We start from the raw sequence: 21,779 nt of genomic DNA, 5'->3' as shown, positions 1-21,779 counted from the left end.
CTGTGGTTCATTGGATTGCAACAAATCCATAACCAGTCTCCCAGAATTATTGACGGCCATTAAAGCAGAGAAAGTGTATATAAAAATGCAAACAGCACTATCTCACAGCTCGATGCAAGTAAACTCGTTATTCTTTTTGCCCAAGTTGCCGCGGCTATACTGCTATTCTGGAGGAAAGCGGTTTTCAAAAATATTTTTTACCTGTACAACGACATAAGTTGCCATCAAAACCATCCTCAATATCTTGCTTGGTCGGTTGAGCATTTTTCGAGAGTAAGCTTTAAGAAAAAGAAAGGAGAATAAAGTCGTGCTGCATGATCAGTTGTACTGGGGTGCAAAAAGTTTGGTACCAACGAGAAACTAGTGAAGAAGAGAAATATTACCCAATTCTTTTATATTAAAAGCGATTGTTCCTACTGCATGAATGGTTGCATGTAAGCGGTTAAACAGATAAATAGTTACGTATAATCAGGCTGCAGGCATGAAAACAGGCAATCAAGTAAATGAATATATAGGCAGACAGGGGCGGAACCATTTTGGCTGACTGATGCAACGTTTTGAACCAAGCTTTCACACCACTATGCGGTCTATATTTCTATATATTCGACCATGCAAATTCGAATATACCATATTCCGGTATATTGGACCTTATCGTGGTCGAATATACAATCTCCCGATGTATTGTACCATGCCAAGGTCCAATATACCATATTCCGATATATTCGATCATATCAAAGTTGAATATCCCATATTCGAATATACCATGTGTACATTCGAGCTTCAAAAATTCGGAATATAGCAGAATATGGTATACTGAAACATGATCGAATATAGCGGAATATTGCAAGGTAAGGTAACTTTATTTATCTACGGTGGACTCATCAGGAAATACAAGACGTAAATACAAGGTATACTCGACCATGGTCGAATATTCCAGATTATGGTATGTGTCATACCAAGGTCAAGTTCCGGTATATTCGACCATGCCGAGGATGAATGTACCAAATTCAGCTATATATGACCATCACTATTTCTTATCGTGTTTAAATTTAGACTAGTCTTAATTTACGCCAATTTTGTATTTAATTTTTGTGTTTGTGAAATTTTGACAAATTCAATCGCATGAGTCGCATCAATCTGGACCAGGCAAACAGGTAAACGAGTAGGTAGACGCAGACAGATGGCATGCGCAGATGGCAGGTAGGGGCATTAGCGGTAATAAGGTAGGTAGGTGAGTAGCTAGCTATTGGTTTTGCTTTCATGTAACTTGTTTTTTAGCCAGAAATACTTGCTTAGAGGAAGATATATTAGGATTTTGATATCAGTGGCGGATCCAGGATAATGGAGAATTTCCATTCAGTGCAAAATATCATGCGATCGCTTATCAGATCGGATTCTTTTCAAACGTGTTCAATCAAGTTCATCTAGTCGCAGATGATCCACTTGACTGTTTGTATTTCAAAAGAAAGTAATCGCCAAAAGTCGATCGCGCGACGTCCAAACTGAATGGAAAATCCGCCTCAAGGCAGAATACATTACCACATCCTCAGGACCCAATCGCATTGGTAGATTTCTACTTAAAAATGTTCTTTAGAAATCCATAACCAATAGCTAGCGTTGTTATTAAGGTATTTTAAAAATAAAATTAATTCCTTTTAATTTGTTTTGCTTAATCCTAGATCCGGCAATGATTAATATCATATACGATCTACCTAGTTGTACGCCAAAAATGCGCACAGACATCTTACCCGTACATATTCATTACCATTCCCGGAGTGCAAAAACCACACTGACTGCCATTATATTGCGCAATACGTTCTTGGATAGGATGATAACCAGACCGGCTGCTGTTGAAGAATAAAAAGATTCAGAAATATTTCTGTTTTTTTACACTTCACAGTTTTGAAATTTTTGTTTTATTCATGCCAAGTATGGATCTGAGATCGATTTGCCTACTCTTCAGACATTTGATTTACACAAGAGATGTATGGGAATATGCTCAATCAAGGGCGATCTATTTATAGGCCTTATGAAGCCTGGCAACTAGCCTGTAGTAACGTAGTAATTTCACCCGTTTACACTACACTCGTGCAATTTATTGGTGCGGCTAAAATGGGTACCGAATACCAATTCCATCAGTGCTGGGCCTTTGTATTGAATAATAGGTACCAGTTAGATAAGGGTAACAATTCTAGCTATGCCAACATAAAATATGTTAAAACTGTGGAAAGTGAAAATTTACCTCCCCAAACCTTCAGTCGTTGTAATCTTACATCCATCCGTAGCAAAGAGAGGAAGAAGACACTGGGAATTAAGGAAACATACGTCATGACGGAAAGATTTAAAATCGGTCGGCAAAGGTCAAGGGTTTATTTTCGCATTTTTCACATCAGACAGTACACCTTGACGTTTAAATGTTGCGTTTAACATGCTCAGACATAAACGTTTTCCGTCTATGCCTGAGCAGGTCAAACTCTGCGCACGCAATAGACCTGGTCAGCAGCTCTTTCATTATGTAAAAAAACATTCTCAGAAAGTTCAGTATCTTCAAAAGGCACGCATGTAAACATTTGGAACCAGCAAAAGGTAAATTCAGTTTTGCAGTCAATCTTACGCTATTGACAGCCATCACTTTGTCTTTCTTTGTGGCTGGATCTTGTTTAGTCAACACCACGACACACGCGCCACATCCACCTTCTTGGCATGTCACCTTCGTTCCTAGAAAATAACATTAAACACACATAAAGTCGCTGTGATCATGATGTGAAGGTATAGTAGTTGATTACCAAAGTTACTTTTGATTACGCTATGTTCAAGAGTAATTGATGACTTGAGATTTAGGACTAATTTGTAGTAACTAGAAGAAAATAAATCATCACAGTCAGAAAGATCTTACTAAAATTAGAGCAAATGCAGAGTTTATTTTATATACTTTTGTATACGTGTGGAAATGCGTAACTAAATTAGTTACATACTTCCGGCCGCAATACAAAAGTATACAAAATTCGTCAGCTTCGCACGGCTATATTTTCCGATATTTTCAACAATTCGTAGCCAAACTTGGCAGTTTTACTAAGTTTAATAAGCTCTTTCAGAAAATGTTATCGCCGAGGTAAGAAATTAGTTTACAGCGCAAGTCATCCATTAAGTTCAGCAAAGAAGCAAAAAATATCGACAACTGAAATTTTACCAAAATCACGATAATGGATTAATGACTTTTTAATTGCAACCATCGTCACGCATTCTGCCCATAAGGTCATAGGAGGGAAGTCTATTGCAATTCGACTGGAGATTTCATTCATTTAAAATTAAGTCATGGATCCTGAGCAACATAACTGCTTTTGAAAATGTTCCATACCTTTGAGTCCAGGTTGTGATCTCAGCCATTCATTTAACGATGTCGTTGAACTTGTGTTAGAAATAAGATACTTCACTCCATTAACTTCAACGCGCACTGTTACTATTGCTTTCCCTGACATTTCCATGTAGAATCACGAGCGTTCACAATAACGATACTGTGCGGAAACAATGAAAATTTAGACATGTTGTCCATAAACACTCCTTCGGCCGTCAACTATTTTAATTCTCTGCGGGTGTGCATGAACCGATTTTATTCAGACTACATTTAACATTCGGGGTCATCAGCCGTAGACGGTAGACTCATATACCATAGTCATACCAATGAGAAAAAAGGCAGTTCACGCGACAAGTCGTAACATAGCCAGCCGGCTTACGATTAATTTAGTGCCGCTATGCTTATCTTGTCCATTGCATGACTTCACGTGAAAGCAATGAATTTCTTGCTACCGGCTACACTACTATAATACCATCGACGAGGCTGAAGTATAAGTAAAATCAAACCTCTTTTAATTGTTGTTCGTCCTCCCTGGGCAACTTGGCTTCACTAAAACTCGCTGCTCAACACGTTGAAGGCTTCAAGCGATTGTCGGCTGGTGTGAACCTTTCGATGTATAAAAAAAGCGAGACAATATAGAGCGGCCGATGGCGAAATACTAATCTCTATCAACATGCACACAAGTTTGATAACGAGCGATGGTATGTCCCCGGATTATATTACATAAATTTATTATATTCAACAAGACGCCTACTAGGCGTTATATGATCGCGTCGTTCACAGCGGCGTAGCCAGCCCAGCTATGCAAATTTTGTGTCGTAAATGTTCTTAATAATAAAAATGAACAGTATACCGAACTATAGTCGCATGTTGAAAGCAGGAGAAACACACAACAGCCCATTTCGAAACTGCTTGAAATCCTTTAGTGCAGGCTTACTCTGCTCGGCGTGTGTAGTTAGTTGTATGTGTAATGAGTGTAAAGATAAGATAGCACTTACTATCATTTTGATCACTTTATTGATTCTACTTTACTGCTTCGAAGTTCGAAGGTGAAACGAAATATGCCCAAAGTGAATACAACACGTGATATAACTAGCAACTTACCTGTGCGCAGGTTCCCGATTAGGGCGATATGGCCCGCAGCTAGCGACGCTGGGGGTCGACCCGAGAGGAAAAAAAAAAAAAAAAAAAAAAACCAAGCCGAAACTATAGATCGCTGTCGCTACGCGACGCGATCAATTATGCATGATTTTTGGCACTTTACTCGATGCAGGTAAATTCTAGAGGTTTACAGGTCTTAATTTCGAGTGGAATTATACACACTTCAAATTCAAGGAACAGTTGATGGAAAAATTAGCGCAAATCATAGCGCAAATATGCAAAAAGGTATTTGCGGACGAAGACAAAATTCTAGAATATCCCTGTCAGGTAAAAATAATCTGTGTTCATTAGGATAAACTACCACGACGATGCGTTTTGTTATATAATTGCATCTGCGCTTCTTTTAATTCTGCGACAATAAACATGACTAGTTCATAGGCTAATTTTTCAATAGCATTCACTAACATCTAATGGAAAGGCTTAAGCCCAAGCTTAGGCACAATTTCCAAAAAGCCCTGCATTAACTACGTGAAAAAATAAACTGTTTTCAAATGTAGTCTTTTGTAAACTCTTACACATTTCAGAGTGAATTTTTCTTTACCAATCAAAAAAGTGCACATTGTTTCCAGTAATGAGCAATGCAATTCACGCAAATCATAGCGCAAAGTATTGAAAAAAGTATGTGGGGTCGAAAACTAAATTTCAGAATCCTTTATCAGGTAAATATAGTCCATGTTAATTAGGATAAATTACCGAAAAATACTTTGCTAGTCGCGAACCGCAAAGCATCATGGACTGTTTGGAGGGACAGGAGAGATATAGGTCTGAAATACTAATTTATTCGCGACTGCATGGACCCAGTACCCTGCTGGATTGGGAAATGGCCAGAAAATGGGTGATAATTCCAATTCGTTTTCACAGAATAATAAAGCTGTTCGAATATATACAATATTTACTGGTAAAACCGACTTATCTTGCACTTACGGTCTAATTTTTTATACTAATTGTGTCAGTTTGTTTTACACCTTATAAAAACCATACTTTAAACGATGAAAATTGGATTCATTTTCACAGATGAGCCTAGTCGAATAATGAGCAAAGTTATGTTTCTTTGTTACATAATAAATTGTGAAGGATGGACTAAACACTTCAACTGAGTGACCTCAACTGTAGCTGGGCCGTCAAGCGGAAAGTAATCTTTGTCTTGCCCAGTCTCTTCACGAGCGTGATATATCGCATCTTGCACAGCGAACAAACACGAAGATGACATAGACAGAGGTGGTTCACCAGCAGCTTTAAACCACAAATAAAGCGAAGAGCATAGTTAAATCGTAGAATTTAAAAGCTAATCATAATAATTTTCATATAGCAATGAACGCGTATGAGACAAATAAGACTCAAAATGAATCAGTGAAACTTTAAAATTTTGTTAAATGACGAAAAAGTGCTAGAGCTGTATGTTTAGAAACTTATTTCCATCGCATGTATGTTACTGACTTAGTTTTAAAAGTTTCTTGCGTTGACCGCCATTATTTGGCGAGGCTGGCGGTCAAAATAATCGAAGTTAAGGCCGACCCAGACCTGATGCGGCAACGCGACACGAATTTTCAGTTTTCAAAAGCATACAAATTAAATTCTGGAAGCAATATTTGGAACCTTTTGACGCCTAAGCAATCAAAATGTATGATAGTCATTAGCTAGTCATCACGTTATGTAATCCACAAGAATATTATTATAAGTTAAAATTTATTTGCTTTTGGGAAATAAAAACTCACGCCGCGTTGCCAAATCGCGTCCTGTTTGTGTGGGCCTGAAAAGTCAACTTTAATTCGCGGTAAAAATCAGTAAAAATTCCCAAGTAAAAACCCCATGTTTAAAAAAACATTGATAAAAATAAAGATTGCTTTCGTTCACAACTATGTGTACTGAGCCTTTCTGTATCCTGCTGGCGGCCAATCTTTGCTGAATATAACTCAGCCTCACTGATATCATCTGTCGAGCGCGAAGCATCTTATTTTGCACATTTTTTTAACATGAGGCAACTGATTTCAAAAAATTTCCCGCTTCGGCCACGATCAACATTTATACTTTGTTGTGCCAGGGGGTCCATTTTTTGTAATGCCCTCCCCCGTCCAACTCGAAATTCGTTGAAAGAGGCGGCTAAAACATCGCTACATACTACAATACAGGGCAATTGTCATTATATTGACATAAAATTACCTTTTGAGCCAAGAACTCCAAGCGGGTTTGGAGCATCTTTAAGAAGATTCACCCGGAAATCTATTGGAATGTCTTTCGAAGACGGGGGGTGGTAATCCTAATAACAAATAAAAAAGTTTCAAATTTCGTAGCTTTCCTACCACTTTACCCGCCCCTAACCAACGATAGAAAGTTTCTTACCCATGTTCCATTGGTAAGTTTCTGACCGGACAGAGGATCATATATTGCTTTCTCAGTCAACCAATAACCAAGACCCATGATGAATGCTCCTTCCACTTGTCCAATGTCAATTTCAGGATTCATGCTGCAAAACAGAACACTTGCTCCACACACCAACATCTTTACGTTTACAAATGGCATTATTAGAATATGGCATTTTTTAGTATGTGCAGACAAACACAAGGAATATAAAAATGCTCAAAGTATCGCTATTTTCGGCAAAATAGTCTGTTCGGCAAAATATCTGGCTTTTCTGTGAAATCTCCGATCGGCAAAATATCCGTTCGGCAAAGTGTCTTTCGGCCAAATGTCTTTCAGCAAAGTGTTTGGTCACCGCTAAAAGCACAGGAAATATTGCACGGAGTTAATGGAATAACTGTCTACCTTTTTCCACAGTCAAACAAAATATCCGTTCTGAGTATTTCTGTCTCACCAGTGAGCACATCAATCTCCGCCTCTGTACAAGTCGCAGCGAAAATGTTATAATTAAAAGCTGGCTGAGGAGGCTTTGGTAATATCCTAAAAAAAACAAATACAGATATCATTATAGTAAAGACCATGCATCTAAACAAATAATAAACGGATCGCGCAGCCAGTAAAGCCACAAACTAGGAGTGCCAAGATTGACGGCGGATATATTTAATTTGACTGCATGAACTGTTTCCGCAAGACTAACGGGCCAATCAAACGTCGTGTAACACCCGGATTCCCTCTTTTGAAGTCATTATGAGATGATGTATTAAACATATTAGAGTAAAACGTTTGATTACTTGAATTCCATATTTTTTTTTAATTTTACATAATAGTCCTACATTAATTGAAAAAATAAACAAATTACTAAATAAATCGTGTAACACCCGGATTCCCTCTTTTGAAGTCATTATGAGATGATGTATTAAACATATTAGAGTAAAACGTTTGATTACTTGAATTCCATATTTTTTTTTAATTTTACATAATAGTCCTACATTAATTGAAAAAATAAACAAATTACTAAATAAATGCCAAAGAATGCCTGCTATTAGACACAGACCTATATCTTTTGATTTAAGTTTGGGGGTCACCGTACTCCTTATCCATCTATTCCAACCGATAGGCGATTCTTGGGTAAAATTCGTATACGTAAAACGCCACAGGCATAGTAATGGTAGATCTATTACTAAACCTAATATGATTTGAAAGTAGGGTACTCAAAAAACTAAAAAACAAAATCTGTCGAATAACATCTTATTAAATACTTCTTAGCCACGGGTGGTTTACTAAACCTCCCACAGTTTGCGGGCTAATTAATCGCTAATATCCCCAAACTATGCGTTTGAAAAAAAATGCATAGTTTGAACATGTCCATGTGTTATTTCGAAAACTGTATCGAGCCAGCCTCTCTGGTACATACATGTATTTTGCAGACAAATCAACACCCTTTTCATAACACTTGTGAATGATCTCAGCCCACGTGGCTTGTGGCATATCTTTTGCTACAGGTGATATTCTTTCCTTGAGCATATTGCAGCATTGTATGATCGCCTGCACAGACACAAGATACAGTTTTTGAATATTTATTTACATAAGGTAAACTGTCTATTATATAACTGATGTTACTGTCATTATTGTAGGTCGTATTGAAATTTTTAATTCTTTGATGTTATGGCTGATTCTCAAGCCTCCAAAACGTTCCTTCCCTTCGTTTACAACTATAAAGTCGCATTTAAGAACACAGTTTCTTTGTAAATTAAGGGACGTATGACAATTGTAGGTATATACCATAGAAAAGGGTTTGTTTGGAAATTGTTGGACAATCGCCAATCATGCGTTGCGTATAAAATAAAAGGAAATCAAAAGGGGTTTTGTTTGTGCGTGATTCAAAATCTTCAAGGAACTGTGTAGTTATGTGTGTAATAAAAGGCTGTGTATTATTGTTGGTGATGTTAAATTTCATGGGTATGCAAAGAGGTAGGTAAAATAGGATAACATGAAGAAGAAAAAAGTCAAGGGTGCGAATCAGTATCTCGTATGCGGCGTTTCGTCTTTTTGTGGACCCGTCTGCGGGGAGTAGGGTTGGCTTTGTGTAAAAGAAAGGGGGTAATTAGCGGTAATTTCTACTTGCGCATGGCTTTCTTTCATAATTTCTATTTTTCTACCACTTCAACGTGTATCAATCACCCTTGTGTAAGATCATGCAGTCCAGAGCAAATTTGCTACCTTGTCCCACCCCTTCCAAAAGGAACTGCTTCCACTGGCTTAGGTAGATAATAACGTTGTAATAATTGTCTAAAATGATATACTTTATTTTTCCGCTTAACCTCATCATCAGATTTGTTAGAAATGTTGTTCACAGTCTTTTGAAACAAAGACTATCAAAGCATTGGTTAATTACAAGGGATTCAAAGCATTGCATTGGTTACACTAATGAGGCAAGTAGGAAATTTTCACACCTCACAACATAATTCACTTGTTATACTTGCCGCAGTTGTTGAACCTGTAAACGGAAAAGCGTTTTAGAGTAGGACAACACATTTGGCACATCTCATTCAACGTGAAAACATTCACAAAACGCGAAACAAATTGACATACCATTTGGATTAAGAAAACTTGTTGCTGGTTTAATTGAGATCTTATCAACAGTCAGACCAAAACCGAGTGTGTAAGCAGCGACTTGGCAAACCTGCAGTTAGATAAAATTAAAGATATTTTCAAAGGTCCAAAAAGAAAATTCTACGGGCAAAAATAAGATTTAAGGTAGCTCCCTACTGTTTTAAGAATATTGAAAACTAATGATTTAGATTGAAATTTTTGGCAGGATATTTCTTGCTAAACGAAATTAAATTTTCCAGATATATTAACTAACAGTCTAACAGTCGAAACTTGTCTTTGAGTATCACGTCATTACCGTTGTTATGGTAACAATGGCGATTCAATATGGCCGTCATTTTACCTATTCCCGCATTTTACTCGAAAACAAGTTCGGTTACCCCAATTTTTTATTTTATAAAAAGTTTTCTTACAAAAAAATAGGAAATTTTTTAAAAAATTCTATATAGCCAAAAATTTCTATAGCGAAAAATCACGTTTTTTAATTTTTTAATTTTGGCTCTATAGAACTTTTCTTAACTGGTTCAAATTTTCCATTTTTTTTAAGAAAACTTTTTATAGAATAAAAAATTGGGGTAACCGAGCTTGTTTTCGAGTAAAACCTTTTGCTGACCTATTCGGCATGTGATTGGTTAATCAGGTAGACCGGTCGCAACTGATTGGTTTATTTCCCATTTAAGGTCTGGGTAGTAGTAGTGGAAGTCAAATCTGAACCTTGCTATTATTACCATAACAACGGTAATGACGTCATGCTTATGGGCAATTTCTGACTGTTAGAATGTTGGTTAATACATCTGGGAAATTTCTTCTCCTTAGCAAGAAATCTCGTGCTAAAATTTTAAATCAAAATCACAAGTTTTCAATATTTTAAAAAATTGTAGGGAGCCACCTTAAAAAGAGAGTATTCCTCGCGGCTTTGCATTCAGTGTATATAGATAAAAACATTTGGATGACGACATACACGTTTGATTAAACTTGTGGGTGAATTAGTAAAATATTAACAAAGCCCTCTGAACATTAACAACTTGTTACACGACCCCTACTCTCTGTATCTTTCAGCGGAATCGTCGGGGCCGTAGGGGGAATAGCCCAGTAACATATACTGGATTAGAACCACAACAATAACTTCTTCGTTTTATAGAAATGTATTAAAAGCTGTGCCTCCGGCTCGCACACATGTCCAATACTGTCAAATAGACACGACCCGTACGACTCGTAAAATTGGACGAATTGAATGAATGTCTTTTCGACCCGTACCGGCGTACGATTTGTCAAATCGTACGAGTCGTTACGACCCATACAAGTAGAGAAATGCATCATTGATCCCACCAAATTCGGTTGGTCCGTAGGTACTATTGTAGTGGGGAAATGCGTCATGCTGTGTTGCCCGATAGAGGAGTCTAACTCTATTCGTCGACCCGTACGATTTGTCAAATTGGACGAGTCGTTTCGACCCGTACAAGTGGAGAAATTAATCGTGAGTCGATTCGATCCGTATAAGTGGATAAATGAATCGTGCTGGGCTGGACGCACAACTCAACAAATATAAATACATATTCAATTGCCTCGTTCTTTAAAAACCACAAAGACACATGCAGAATTCCACAAGCGAAATATTTCAATTACCAACGCACAACTCAGCGAATATAAATACATATTGAATTGCCTCGATCGTTCTTTAAAAACCACATATTATTCAACATAGGAAATATTGTCTTTCAGTTAGCAATGCACAACTCAACAAATATAAATACATATTGAATTGCCTCGTTCTTTTAAAACCACATCGGCAAATATAAATACACAGTTAGTTGTAAAGCCACTACAGGCCACTAGCGATATTTTTCGCGCGAAGTGACATTCTATTTATGTCAGAGCTCCCAACTTTCATGTATTATAGGAAATTAGTGTTATTACTGATGGTCGATCTCAAAAAATCCCTACGGATTTTTTATCGTACGGGTCGACGAATAGAGTTAGTCCCTCTATCTCTAGACACATCAAGGTGCATTTCTCCACTTGTACGGGTCGAAACGACTCGTACGATTTGTCAAATCGTACGGGTCGTCGAATAGAGTTAGCCCCTCTGTAGCTATCTCTAAACACATCATGATGCATTTCTCCACTTGTACGGGTCGACGAATAGAGTTAGCCCCTCTGTAGCTATCTCTAAACACATCATGATGCATTTCTCCACTTGTACGGGTCGTCGAATAGAGTTAGCCCCTCTGTAGCTATCTCTAAACACATCATGATGCATTTCTCCACTTGTACGGGTCGTCGAATAGAGTTAGCCCCTCTGTAGCTATCTCTAAACACATCATGATGCATTTCTCCACTTGTACGGGTCGACGAATAGAGTTACATGATGCATTTCTCCACTTGCACGGGTCGATAAGACATTCATTCAACTCAACCAATTTTACGGGTCGTACGGGTCGTGTCTATTTGACAGTATTGGACAACCCTCCCGGCTCGTGCTATTGCCTCTCACACTAACTGCAACTAATGACTAATAACTATTCATCGCTTCCGAGTGTCAAGTGTCTAACAATTCACCATAACGAAAAAGATGGCGCCGCGCAAGGCATGCTGGTAAAATGTACATGTTGTCAAAAAGAAAACAATATGGCGGGAGAAAACAGTTCGAACATTTTGTTGAATGAAAATGATATTCCAGGTGCAAAACTTTGTAAAAAGGTCGATGAAATAACAAAGGCAGAAGCTGTTTTATGGTTGAAATGCAGAGGCTGTCGAAATTTAAGTGGACTTAGACGCGGAGAGTTGATAGAGAAGTAAGTTGGTGACACTTGCTGAAAGCCTATACGAAATGTCTTTACGTTGTTTTATATAGAATATATCTAATTGAAATGTTTTCTGTTAATGTTTCTTGCCAGAATAAAGGTTTACATTTCAATGGGATGGGACAAAAAATTTTTAAAAGATCCAAGTGGCGATACGTACGAGAAGAAGAGGAAAGGGAGCCTCAGCGAGGAACAAAATTTAATCGAAAAAATCCTCGAAACGGAAGACGTTATCAACAAAGAAAACTGGACTATTTCACTTCATGGCATACCAGTAATAACCCATTCAATTGTGGAAAACTATTTTGCAAAAGCAGAAGGGAAGAGGCACTTACTAGAAGGTTATGCATTTTCAAAAACCAAGAAATTTGAAACTTCAGGGAAAAGGATTGAAATCAATGTCTTGCAGGAGCACAACATGTTCTTGCTTCGTGGATATACACGGGCAGCAATGAAACAAACTAAACAAGATGAAACGTATAAAATATGTGTACTTTTTGACAAGAAAACTGGGGAAATACTTGGAGCTAGAGACTTCTCTTGTGCAGCTGGAAGGCGGGGTTTTTATAAACATGTTGCTGCCCTATCGTATAAACTGGCCGAGGCAACAATGTCTGCAGAACAAGAACTTCCAAAGCCTGTTAGCTGCACCGAGGTTAGACAAATGTGGGGTTTGCCCTCTCTCAAATCGAAACAAGATCCTGAGAAGGAGCTTATGAAACGCAAGCCTTTTCAGCAACTAACATTTGAAAAACACTTAGCACATAGAGATGAAGCAGGGGGTCGTAAGAGAAAACTTCCAGTTGAAGTAAGTTCCACTTACACTTCCAGACCATGTGGTGAACCAAATGTGGATCAAAAACGTGTTCACGAGTTGTGCAAGGATTTGTCAGGCTCAAAATGCTCCCAGAGTGTCATTGACATATTAAGATTGAACTTTACAGACAGTTCTGAGCCCAGTACTGCAAAAACAGCCATCAGCACAGAAAACATACTGTACACCAGTGGAGATGCATGCCATACTAAAGCAAGTGCAAACATACCTGAAGCTGAAACCCAAACAAGACCTGCCCAAAGGAGTGTGCAATGGTTTACTGAACGAATTGGTAAAATTACTGGGTCTAAAGCCCCAGCATTAATTGGCTTGATGGGAAGAAAGGAATATGATGTTACATGGCATTGTGTAAAAGAAAAAAAACAAGAACCCAAAAAGTTCTTAAGAAACTTTGAAAGAGGTATAAAATTTGAAGATGAAGCAGCAGTCTGTTTTTCAAGGGAAAGTGGAGCAGATGTTGAAGAATGTGGATTTTTCTGTCTGGATTCTGACCCAAATTATGGAGCTTCACCAGATAGAATATTTCAAGGCGAATCCTGCAAAACAGCCACTGAAGTTCAAACAAACAACACACATATTCTATCTGGTCGTTGTGTTCTGGAAACTAAAACTAGAGCTGAGGGTTATATGGAGCCACTGTTATCAGTAACAGGAGCACATTACACACAAATTCAGTTACAACTGGAATGTGCAGATGCTTCTTTTGGTATACTACAGTCTTTTGTTCCAGAAAATAAAGTTTCCAAGTATTTTTTAATAACTAGAAATAAATACTTTATTGCCTTGTTCATGCATGTCTGTAATGCAGTCCTCAACAATGAAAAAATTGGCACTATTCCTCAAGCAGAATGCAAAATATCCCAGAAACTTTGTGATACTTTGGCTGGAAATGTTCCTGAATTTGAAAGTATGCTACCATTAAGACAAGAAGCAAATCAACTTTCTAAATCTTGTACAGAAATAGCTTTTTCTTAAGTAATTGTACAGTATGTTTTCTAATGGCCGAAATTTACCTTGTGAAACCTTGTTACAATAGAAGAATCACTTTTGATTAGAGACTTTGTGGCAAAAATTGAGTCCCAAGTCAGCATGCATCGTATTTAAATAAAACAATGTAAACATTCCATTCATTTTAATATTAAATTGCTTTGTACATATTTATTACAATATATATTAAATAATTTCTTCACATTAGATTATTCATTGCATTCTGCTGTATATTTACACTCTTACATTAAAACAGCTTAGAAATAGTTTAACACACAATACTGTAAGAAACCATTGCATTTTGTCAAACAAGAAATCACAACATTTGTTACTTAATTAATTTGTAAAATGGTGTTACTCTTCATTGTCCTGGATATTAATATCACTTTTATCTTTGATTAGTGGTGGAAGAAAGGCAGTTAGATAACAACAGACTTTCCAAATCTTTGATAAAAGATGGTGGTATCGAATTGGCATATTCCCTTTTAAAATATTAAACAATTTTACTCGACGAATACCTCTTTCAACATGAACTCTCACCTGTGAATTCTTTCGGTTCTTGCAATCTTCTTGATGGTTAAACTGGCCCTTTCCCTCTAATTTTTCTGGTGTGTCAACTCTTACTCCATACTTATCTAAAATATGCTGAATTAAAAAACCTTTGTCTGCCAACCATCTATCACCATTCTGTGCATACTGTAGGACACCACACTCAATTACCATTTCTTCATCTGATATACTGCCAGGAAATATGTCAGATGTAAATACTGGGAGCATAACAGGAGATAGAGCTAACAAGGCCTTTCCAGTATTATGACTTTTGTAATCCGACCAGGTGGCTGATTGTTGAATAACCTGAGAAGGCCTTTCCAGGAATATCTCAGTACAATCAATAATTAGAGAAACATCTTCATGCCCTGACTTGAAACATGCTGGTAAGTATTGTTTCATCATACTGGGATTTGCAGTGAACTTCAACTGCCCAAGACAATCATGCATGCGGTCTATCCAGGTTGAGAATATCTCAGACACAGTAGACTGGGAAATGTTGAACCTATCTCCAAGGTCCTTTCAAACAAGTTTAGCCGTGTCTAATCAATGTCAAAAATAATTCGTCAATACTGTTCAGACTTCTAGGTCTTCCTCTTACCACTTGGTGTTCAGAAGCAGTTTTATTTGTATAGTTATTATAGTAGTTCAACTGAAACCCTGGTTGTGGCTTCAAAAAATTATACAATGCAAGGAAAGTTCGATAATCTGGCAAACCAGTGTAAAATCTCATGTCACTATCGGAGAGCATGAATCTTTTTACTCCAAACCTTTGAATATCTCGCTGCTTTTCTAAGTCCTGCACACGTTGTCGTAGCGTGCCACGTTAGGACAGTCACCATCATTTATACTTGCTTTCTCTTTATTTCCTGTGCTGTTACATTCGACTTCATCCCTCAAATCTTCGCTCTCATCAACAATCGTTGTGTTTTCGGTACTGATATGGAAATATTTGTTTCGTTTATCTTAGGACGGTCAACTTCATCTTCGCCATGATAGGTTTGTTTTCAATATCAGAATTTGGAAGTAACAGTCATTATTATCAAGGATACAAATTTTCCTTCAGCAACTCGAGATATCAACAGGCCACACAACTTGTTTCTTTTTGAAATCCCATCTGGGAAAGATGGAAGGGATGTTGTTCTTTCCAAGCTTGCGTCCGTTTGGAAAATGAGCGCTGCATATTCGGTCACTCGGCTTCCATCGGTAGTTTAACGCCCTCAAAGAAACAGCTTTAATCCATTTCCGCCGTAGTTTATCGTCCTTCGGAAAGCAATAGAAAGTCAGCGTTTTATGTCGCCAACTTGTATGAGTACATCTTGCGACAACGCATTTTTTATTGGGCATTTGTGTAGTCTAACCTTGCCAGCAAATGACCAACCATGTTTGTTTTCTTTTTGACAACATGTACATTTTACCAGCATGCCTTGCGCGGCGCCATCTTTTTCGTTATGGTGAATTAAGCATTGTTTATTGTTCCACAATGTCTGATTGTTTAGTTGTGCAACGCCCGTGCATATACAACATATCTCAATCATATTGCTTGTATAACAAACTGGAAAAAACCGCGACTATAATAGTGAAATACACAGCATGCTTTTGTTGGTTTGAATCACATAAATAAACAGTTTAAAACATGATGCTATTATTTATGTTCGAATCATGCAGGGAAAGCGGGCCTACAAATTAATGTTGTTTTAAATCGTCTTTCGTATTATCTGCATGCTGAAAAATTTGAACATCTCTGCAGGTAAGTTAATTGACTTTTTCATATACAAAACGAATTGCATGGAGTTTCCTCATATTTAATTTTTCTATTATATATCTAACTTTTTCTATAAAATATTTAACTTTTCCATAAATCGTTCTAAGGCTACAAGGTTATTTGTATTCCCAGTGTGGAAAATTACATTCCACTGATTCCATTGTTTTATTGATAAACATAAAGTGTCTACTACATTTTCTCTCAAACAAAATGCCCGCCCTCAATTTTGGTATATATTTATGAAGTATACCTTTGTGTCTATCCCTTGTCCTATTTCAACTCCTCCATGTGATATGGCCATTGTTCCATCTTTACGAAATATTGCGACATAGGCGGTGTATCGAAACCCTCGTTTATATTCCACGCCCCATCTCATTGGCACTAAACTTATTCCTCGCTTACGCCAACGATTTTCCTTCAAAAAAGAAAGTAAACAAAGATTGGCAAGAATTTCCGTAAAAAAGTAACACAATAACGCGCAAACACTGCAAGAGGTCTACAAGCCTTGTGAACGCGGGACTGCTCAAAACTCGTAAAGCTAAATAAAAGTCGCTAGCTTCAATTTCACTCCCTCGAGCTAGTGGCAATTACGTCAGGTTTATTTGATAAACCAAACCTTGTTGAATGATTCAATAGCGGTTCTACGTTTGTCAACTTCACTTGATTTCTTCAATTCTAAAATTACAAATTAATAATCACATTGGAGCATAATTCTTAATGAAATTTGCAATTGTTAAATACAAAACGATTTACACGTTGCAATTTCTAGCTTTATTATATTCATTTTGAAATGAATGGTATTTCTTGCAATCTGATTGGTTAAAAATAGAAGAATACTCGAGAAGAATACTAATACTCGGCTACGCCTCGTGTTTTACAAGCTTCTCTCGTATTCTCCCAACATTCCCCCATCGTGCATTATTACACCATAAAGGCACGCGACTCGTTTTTTAATTCTTAAATAAGATTGAAGTTCTGCGCCACAACAATCAGATTTAGTATTTCAGTGTAACTATCCAATCTAATTACAAGGGAAAATGGCACAAAATTTGAATATTCTGTATTTTTAAATGCCCCGTAAAATTTCTTGACAAAAATAGATGAAAATTCCTCACATTTTATACGGTTTTCGGTTCTTTCAGCCAATAAATCGTTTTGAATTTGTTTACATTTTTGTATGATTTCAAAATGAATATAATAAAGTTCAAATAAATTGCACTTTGTGTCGTGCAATTTTGGTGTGAAATCAAACTTGTTATAACAATTTCGTATAATCACACGTTTGATTTTACACCAAATTGCACTCCACTCAGGGCAATTACTATTATTTATTTCAATAATAAAAAACAAAAAGTGTGGAGAAAAAATCAAAGAAACTTAAGAAGCAAAATATTCGATAAGATAGAAGATAGAAGCAAAATGAATTAAGTCGGGCTTTCCTGGCACATCTACTGGCGTTTCAGTTAAGACCGTTGCTTTGAGCTATTTAATGAACTCATTATAATTACAAATTTGATTATTGAAATTTTTAGCCTCTGATTGGTTGAGGGACGTCGGATTATTACTTGGCAATCCGTCATGTCACCTTGGTTGTTTTTTGCAAAATGACGAGTGGTTTATGTGGTTAATTAAGAAATCATAATTTTGAAGAAAATTATCTACCTAAGAAACGGAAAAGGCGAATTCAAACAGCCTTAAATAGTTTAAAATTGTATTCTCTACAACAGACTGGGTTTTTAAACAATCACGTCTTAATGCTGTTTTAATTACATACTTAAACAATTATTTGCCTCTGTGAGTGTTATACTGAGTAAAAACCTCGACTTCGCGGTCTCAGATTATTTCTAGCAATATTCAGCATAGTAGGCTAGCCTAAAAATAAGCTTATAGTATTAGCTATCAGTGTTTAATCTCACCTTGCCATATTTCAGTCATGTTGCAGTATAGCAAAGGTTGATGATAGTATGTTGTCTGAAAGAATGAAAGAAACGAATCAAAATCGAAATATATGCACTAACTACGGAGCTATTTGTTCAGGGTCTATTTTATACCGGCCACGAAACTTTTGCATACATACAGTTGAAATTCTGGATTGAATTATTGTAAAAGCAGTAAGGCTTCGTGAGAGTAGCGATACCCGTCCTTTCTTGTAAAAATTGATTTCTCGTATCTCATCCTGGCTCATGTTCAGTGTTTTGGCCAAGTGATTCATCATTGTTTCGGCAATAAAGGTCGCTGGTAATCGACCTGAAAAATCAAAGGCATGCATTTCCGTGAAGAAATGTGTTAAAATCTGCAGGTGTTCCAAGTATCCTCCCTAATTCATCAACGTGTAAAATATCCCATGCACGTTTACATACCTGGTGCACGCGTATAGCTGCTGGTTGCTGTGTTTGTCTTGCAGGGAACGCCTTGAAATTTCCAATTTTCACAATAATACGCTAAAGTTGTTAAAAAAAAGTAGTGGAAAAACCTTTCCAGGAGCACTGATTCCGATAATGAAAGAAAGGAGCACTGCTCTCAGAAATTACGTTATAATAATTATTCAAGCCCTTATACTTCTCGGTCAAATAATTTAGGAGGAAACTATAATGAAATTTTTTTTCCATTTCCCGTAATATGTACTGATGTATGAATGTACCTCGCTGTTTAAAGTGCCTATATAACTTTTTCGATCTTTATGCGTTTGAAAAGAACGTAAAAAGTTAGTTCATATATCAAAAAAGTTTTTTGATTTAGTGCAATAATTTCGCAGATACAAGCCTCTAAACTACCTGCGGTTCCTGAGTCCGAACCTCCTGGGTTTAAACACGGCTATTCAATTTGAAACTGCCCATTGTTTACGGGAGCCTAGGACTCAGGAACTGCAGGTAGTTTAAAGGCTAGTATCTTCAAAATTATTGCATTAAATAAAAAAACTTTTTTAATACATTAACTAACTTTTAACATTCTTTTCAAATGCATAAAGATTCCACGAGTGATATAGGCACTTTAGAGATTGACCTTAAAGGAAACTTGAGAGATGAGAATATCAATTATAAATAGTAATGATATTATTAACTCACCATTATCCATTAAAATAGGAAACATGGGAATGTAGCATTCAGTTGTTGCAATTCCACAAGCTGCGTAACATGTGAGATCAATGCCTTTCAATAATCCTTCTTTCGCAGCCCCAATCTAAGTTATTTGCCAAAGTAAAGAGCTTTATATAACAGCGGAACTTTTACATTATTTACCTCGGGCTATAAGTAACTATAAAGCAAAGTAACTATCAAGTAACCTGTAACAAAATACAGAGACGCAGAGCTTTAACTATTAAGTAACTTAAAACAAATGCAACAGAATTCAATACACGGATAAAAACGCTCAAGTTGCATTACATTTAGCCACCTATTCAAATTTGAAATCGCTTACTTTTATGCGCGGATACATAAGATTTCGGCACTCATAAATCGATAAGATTTCGGAAAATACCTTGTACTTCGCCAAGTAAGGATATCTCTTTCCGATCATTTCCATGTTCGTTTTCAAGTTCATTCTTAAACGCACAGGCCTAAAACACGTAAGTATTTAGTGTAATAAAACTATCTTAATTAAATGCGGGTACTCAGAATTACTTGTTCATGATGTAAGCCGCCAGAGCACAAGCTGTTGAGTTGGCTGCGGCACGACTCCCTTTCCCGCCAAAACCCCCACCACATCGCTTACACGAGACACTGACACTGCAAAAAGAACGAAAATATAGATGAGTATTGTAGCAACTGAATGGTTTTGCATTTTACGGTAGCTATTTTTGTTTTTTACTACGAGGTTTAATCAACTAATCTTTGTGCACTTGTAATATAATGTTTCGCTACGGTCGAAATATTCATTGATTGTATTTAACAATTATTGGATCTGGTTTAGTGTGTTATCGAGAATTATCAAGCCAAACTGAGGCTTGATAATTTTCGATATCATGCGAATATCAATAATTGTTTTATTATGTATTTCCTTTTTAGAGAGGAAGCCTGCGCCATTATTGACAACAAACTAGCGGTAAAAAATTGCGTCACCTACAGATAATTTTCCATGTCGTGTAGGTGGCAAGACATTGAGAATTATCTATAGGTTTTTAGCCAATCACAATCGAGATTGCATTAGTAATGCATAATAATTCTTCTTATTTGCACCTTTTTTTAGTCGAAGAGCGAAAGAAGTAATCAACTAAAAGTATTATCAGGACACTGAAAATGACGTTCAACAAAACGTTGCTATCTTTATTACTCAAGAAAAAGCGAGAATCTTTAATTCGGTCCGGTTTTTTCGGGAGACTTATTCTCCCACGCGGCCAATCTTCATTTCGGCCAATCTTCATTTCGGCCAATCTTCATTTCGGCCAATCGAAATAAATATCACTGAGCCTGAGACGAGTAATTGTTAAATAGTAATACCTGTTCTGAGGTATATTCAAAACCTGAGCTATTGAAATCTGAGTGGTCTCAGTAGATTGTGTTGAAGCGTAGACCTTCATCTCTTCTTCACTTGGGATACACAGACACGTCTATTTCAAAAATATTTCAAAAAATTCTGGTAAGTTTGGACGGGCAAACTGCTACTAAGTTTAAATTTATTCTAAGTACTTGATTAATTGAATAAAATAATACAAACGTGTGTTTCCATGTGAAAGTGATGCTGGGTGCCAACTGAAATTTCTCCGCTGACAATATGGGTTGATGATGCCATAGCTCCTGGAAACATGCAAAGCCATAAACAATGAACGATGAAATGTTTTGAATAAAACATAAAATATAAGGGCGTTACAGACTGTCATTCCACTCCACTTCATTTCAATGGCGCCTATAAATTGAACACAAAACTTCCAAATGAAATTGGCCACTGAGCTTAGATCAGTTAGATGCATGTTTTACGAAACAGTTTTGATTTTGGGCACCAATGACGGCACTCAAAGCAGGCTATAACAACGCCTTGCGTACGAGCAAACAATGAAATATTAAAATACCTAACTGAAAAATGGATAAAAAGATCCAGCATATAAGCAATATTACAATTAGTATGTTAGTTCCACGAAAATGCATGCCTTATAGTTTAAACGAAAAGTACGTTTCTTCCCCCTGAATGCCCTCCTCAATATCCTACTGAAACACGAGCAATCGTGGTATCTTACCATTCCTCAGTCCCGCACATTGAGTCTAACTCAATCTACTTTTAATCTATTTACAGTAACGCGCTTTTCTATACACTAACAGCAATGTTACATTTCCTGCCACGTATTCTGAAGACAATTGCACTCTTACCATCAACATCGCCAAAAGTTTCATTTACAATTTGTTCTGAGAAAAAGGATAGGCT

General features: G+C 36.9%; 2 protein-coding genes across 2 annotated transcripts in view; both read right to left on the bottom strand.

The window, feature by feature from the left end:
• Positions 1-21,779, bottom strand: part of LOC114534119 (indole-3-acetaldehyde oxidase-like) — a 50,119-nt gene that overhangs the window by 17,641 nt on the left and 10,699 nt on the right. The window lies entirely within an intron of this gene.
• Positions 5,571-21,768, bottom strand: LOC114534134 (xanthine dehydrogenase-like). Its single transcript, XM_028555680.1, has 19 exons — positions 21,725-21,768; positions 21,078-21,157; positions 20,861-20,970; positions 20,045-20,149; positions 19,902-19,980; positions 19,490-19,604; positions 18,785-18,865; positions 18,562-18,671; positions 18,341-18,395; positions 17,041-17,099; positions 16,675-16,839; positions 9,467-9,557; positions 9,328-9,371; positions 8,289-8,419; positions 7,329-7,414; positions 7,075-7,231; positions 6,857-6,980; positions 6,677-6,773; positions 5,571-5,749 (listed from the first exon to the last, which is right to left on the bottom strand). Exons 2-19 carry the CDS (start codon positions 21,150-21,152, stop codon positions 5,571-5,573), a joined length of 1,863 nt encoding a protein of 620 aa, XP_028411481.1. The 5' UTR covers positions 21,153-21,157; positions 21,725-21,768.

The sequence above is a fragment of the Dendronephthya gigantea genome, unplaced genomic scaffold (genome assembly GCF_004324835.1).
Source record: "Dendronephthya gigantea isolate DGI-Jeju-01 unplaced genomic scaffold, DenGig_1.0 000097F, whole genome shotgun sequence".
In the NCBI taxonomy this organism is placed as follows: domain Eukaryota; kingdom Metazoa; phylum Cnidaria; class Anthozoa; order Malacalcyonacea; family Nephtheidae; genus Dendronephthya; species Dendronephthya gigantea.
Note: the sequence above shows the minus strand (reverse complement) of the source record. Positions and strands in the feature narration are given on the sequence as shown.

Excerpts from the sequence above, each read along its gene's own strand:
- LOC114534134 (XM_028555680.1), bottom strand. The coding sequence starts at position 21,152 with ATGGCATCATCAACCCATATTGTCAGCGGAGAAATTTCAGTTGGCACC. Across the intron at positions 17,100-18,340 it reads CATGACTGAAATATGGCAAG|AATTGAAGAAATCAAGTGAA; the intron begins GTGAGATTAAAC and ends TTGTAATTTTAG. Across the intron at positions 8,420-9,327 it reads CAAGTGAATTATGTTGTGAG|GCGATCATACAATGCTGCAA; the intron begins GTGTGAAAATTT and ends GTGTCTGTGCAG.